This window comes from Anomaloglossus baeobatrachus, chromosome 1 (assembly GCF_048569485.1).
Source record: "Anomaloglossus baeobatrachus isolate aAnoBae1 chromosome 1, aAnoBae1.hap1, whole genome shotgun sequence".
Lineage (NCBI taxonomy): Eukaryota > Metazoa > Chordata > Amphibia > Anura > Aromobatidae > Anomaloglossus > Anomaloglossus baeobatrachus.
This window is the reverse complement of record NC_134353.1, coordinates 795,049,083-795,053,220: the sequence shown is the minus strand read 5'-3', so window position 1 is coordinate 795,053,220 and position 4,138 is coordinate 795,049,083. Positions and strand designations below refer to the sequence as shown.

The following is a 4,138-nucleotide window of genomic DNA, read 5'->3' as shown; positions in this document are numbered from 1 at the left end:
CCCTGAGCAGTAGTTGGCAGCACAAAGAGCACTGTGCCGCCCTGGCAAAACCTGGGTGTTACAGAGGTCTGCATACATGTTATTGATGCTGATTTAACCCTCCCTTGGGGAGGTTCCCACACACAAACACACACCAGCCAATCAGACCCCACTCACCCCCTCCCCACGAAAACAGGAGGACATCAAGACTGTAGAGTGGCAACAATTTTTTTTTTTTTCAATGATCTTGACTGTCCAGGGGAGGGTGTGTGTGTGTGTGTGATGTTACCTCTGAGACCACCTGGCTAGTCCAGGGCGTCACATAAGCAGCCCCTGTGTGGGGCTGGGGTGAGTGGTACTCACGGCCTCAGGAATGGGCCAGCCTCTTGTGGGACCCGAAGTGGACCAGGAGAGGGGTGCCAGCTGACGGGACCCAGTACGGACCAGTGTGAAAAGAAGACACATACCTCGGGCAGGAAAAGATCACCTGAATTACACACACGGGTGTGGGACCCGTCTTCACAGCAGCGGGCCGTTGGCACCTGTTACCAGCAACTTGGTTAATTACTGGACTGGGGTTAGTTATTGGTTTATACTGTGAGTACTCCTGCACCACCCGGTACAAGGCGAGGACTGTACCCGTCACTCTACAAACTACCTCTCCCAATTGGTCCGTGGGACTATAAATCCCCCTACCCGTGGAGGGTATCCCACCTAGCTGCCCCACACCATCAGTCCCGGGCACGGTCCCCAGAGGCAGTGGCGGTGCCACCACCTTATCAACGCAACCCACGGGTGGCGTGACAGACAATTCCCCCTACCTAATCCCCCTCTTTTTTGGGAGCTTGACATTACAGACCGGGTCACGACACCGGGATACCTGCAGAAGTAACCCCTTGGCCAGGATCTCATTTCCCCCCCAATCCCTGGGCAACACAGCAATAGGTGGCAGCACAAAGAGCTGTAGGTGGCATAACACAAACAGCACTGACAGTGACAGCACTAGAAGGCAGCAGGGAGAGCACTATGTTCCCCACCACAGCTTTAAAACAAAGAACCCACAAAAACATTCTTATTTAAGAAAAATAAAAAAACGCCCACACACACACATTATATATGTGCATCTGTAGCGTTGTGCCATGATGGCGACCTTGACCTCCACCCAACCCTTTACCCCGTGAATAATGTTATGCAGAATTCATGAAAGCTGTACAAAAGTTTGAAATCAAAGACATTTTTTATTACAATTCCCTAACATTGCTTAAACAACAACAAAAACAGCATAAATATTATAACAAAAAACAAAAACTATAAATTTTGGTATTGCTTATTCGAGTCATTTAAATGTTGCCTCTGTGGGCTGAAAAATTGGTTCGTTGGGGGGAACATGGGATACTGTGCGGGGGGGTCATGCTGGAGGTGTGGTGGAGGCTCCATCCTCATCCATGGCACTTGATCCCATGAAGACTGTTGTCGATGTTCTACGTCACACACTTTTGAGGAGTCTGTGAGTTTCCCCTCTGCCGCCTTGTTGAGGGCCTCCAGCATGACCCTTTCGACATGAACTCTTTGTTTGTCATCCAGCTTACGGAGTCTTTCATCCGTAAGCTGGGCAAATCCGCAAATGGATGGTCTGCTGTGCTGATCCAGGATTTTCTTCGCCATATCCATAAGGTCTGTTGAAGATGAGTTGTTCGGCTGCCTCTTACGGGTCGAGGAGATCCGCCGCGGTAATGGAGCTTCTGCGGTCTCCTCGGAAGTCCCGGCAATTTCATCATCACCACCTGTCACTATTGGCCCAGCTTCACAACGATCCTGCGGAACAATAAAAATGATGTTAAAATCAGATATCATGAGCAGCAGGCACAGGGATACACATGCACTGGAAACTAATGGGAGGGGCAGACTAGTACTACAAGATATGAAATGTCATTACATGGTATGAAAATAGAGTGTGGAGAAACTAGCAAAGGAGTATACTTATCTGAACTGGAAGGGATACATTTTGAAATCTGCAACAGTAATCATAGAAAACCGTAGTAACTATTTTCAATTAAATAATGCCATGTACATCAAAAGTTTCACAAAGGTACTTACATCTCCAACTGTGGTGTCAGACCGGACCTCAGGCTGTGTTCCCGGACCCAAGGACAGCGATGTTATTGTCCGTGGTACCTCTTGGTCTCTTATGAAGGCCAGCAAATCGTAGTACCAAAGCTTTGGAACGTAAAGTTCCTCCGTTCCGGCACCAGATTTGCTGGCCTTTTCCACCTTATTTAGTTCCTTTTTATAAACGGTGCGAAGACCCTGGATTTTCTTTCGCACAATCTCTGTCGTAATGGTCTCCGTAGGGTTATGCCTCTGGAACAGTTCAATAAGCTGCTCATAGGCCTGCTTTTTCTTGTATCGATTGCTGTAATCGACAGACTTTATCTTCCACAAACAAGGCAGGGATTGATACATCTCAATCACCTCCCTTATGAATTCTTGTTTGTTGGAAGACATCTGAAAAAAAAGGAAATTAATGTATTACTACATTGTTATAAACTAAGCACAAGAATATAGCTGCTATAATACTGCCACCTATGTACAACTACTTTAATACTGCTCCTATGTCCAATAATATAACTACTATAATACGGCCCCCTATGTACAAGAATATAACTACTATCATACTGCCCCCTATATACAAGAATTTAACTACTATAATACTGCCCCTATGTACAAGAATTTAACTACTATAATACTGCCCCTATGTACAAGAATATAACTACTATAATACTGCCCCTATGTACAAGAATATAACTACTATAATACTGCCCCTATGTACAAGAATATAACTACTATAATACTGCTCCTATGTATAAGAATATAACTACTATAATACTGCCCCTATGTACAAGAATATAACTACTATAATACTGCTCCCTATATACAAGAATATAACTACTATATTACTGTCCCTATATACAAGAATATAACTACTATAATACTGCCCCTATATACAAGAATATAACTACTATATTACTGCCCCTATGTACAAGAATATAACTACTATAATACTGCTCCCTATATACAAGAATATAACTACTATATTACTGTCCCTATATACAAGAATATAACTACTATAATACTGCCCCTATATACAAGAATATAACTACTATAATACTGCCCCTATATACAAGAATATAACTACTATATTACTGCCCCTATGTACAAGAATATAACTACTATAATACTGCTCCCTATATACAAGAATATAACTACTATATTACTGTCCCTATATACAAGAATATAACTACTATAATACTGCCCCTATATACAAGAATATAACTACTATAATACTGCCTCTATATACAAGAATATAACTACTATAATACTGCCCCTATGTACAAGAACATAACTATATGTACAGCGGTATTGAATATATAACGTCAGGAATAGAAAAGCTATAATACTTCCCCCTATGTACATAGATAAATATAACTAAATATAACTATAATACTGCCACAATATACAAGAATACAGTTGCTATATTAATGTCACGATGTACTAGAATATTGGTATAATACTGCCTAAAAAAATTACTTACCTTTAAGTCAGGAGAATATTGAAAATCCAAGACGAAATCAACAAATTGAAAAAATCACTGCAACAAACTGCGTTCTGAAAAAGCTCAGGTAGAGTGAATGGAAGCGCTACTGCGTCGTCTTTTGTTTGATACGGTCACCCAATCAGGCGACGCTGTAGTGATGACCAATCGGAACAGAGGGGCGTGAAGAAAGACAACGCAAAGCGCTGTAGCGATCACCAATAGGAACAGAGGGGCGTGAAAAGAGATAACGCAAACCTTATCTAGGGGTTAAAACCACACCTCTGACTCGTCGTGCAAAGACATGTCTGAAACCACACAACGACCGTCGACGTCGCTATGATCTCTGCTTCGTCGCTGCTTTATTTAGCATGTTTGACAGCTTACTAACGATCATCTATGGTCGCTGCAACGTCACAGAATATGGTGACGTTGCAGCGACGTCGTTGTCGTCGTCGTTATGTGTGACACCAGCTTAACACTGTCCTGCGAATATTCAAAGAATGGAATACTTCCTCTCCTGGAGTTTGAGGATGCTGACAGAAAGAAAGAAGAACAATGGATTGG

At 42.8% G+C, this 4,138-nt stretch overlaps 1 protein-coding gene across 2 annotated transcripts; it reads right to left on the bottom strand.

The window, feature by feature from the left end:
- Window positions 1-1,233: 1,233 nt before the first annotated feature.
- On the bottom strand, window positions 1,234-2,912 carry LOC142300457 (uncharacterized). Of its 2 annotated transcripts, none has more exons than XR_012752669.1 (2): window positions 2,077-2,912; window positions 1,234-1,991 (listed from the first exon to the last, which is right to left on the bottom strand). XR_012752669.1 is itself a non-coding variant. In XM_075341895.1 (2 exons), the coding sequence occupies exons 1-2, from the start codon at window positions 2,482-2,484 to the stop codon at window positions 1,288-1,290; spliced, it is 915 nt and encodes a 304-aa protein (XP_075198010.1). In that variant the 5' UTR covers window positions 2,485-2,912; the 3' UTR covers window positions 1,234-1,287. The 2 variants fall into 2 exon arrangements, 1 of the variants encoding a protein (XP_075198010.1); XM_075341895.1 differs by having other exon boundaries at window positions 1,234-1,794.
- Between the last annotated feature and the right edge of the window lie 1,226 nt (window positions 2,913-4,138).

Excerpts from the sequence above, each read along its gene's own strand:
- LOC142300457 (XM_075341895.1), bottom strand. The coding sequence starts at position 2,484 with ATGTCTTCCAACAAACAAGAATTCATAAGGGAGGTGATTGAGATGTAT. Across the intron at positions 1,795-2,076 it reads CTGACACCACAGTTGGAGAT|GATCGTTGTGAAGCTGGGCC; the intron begins GTAAGTACCTTT and ends ATTGTTCCGCAG.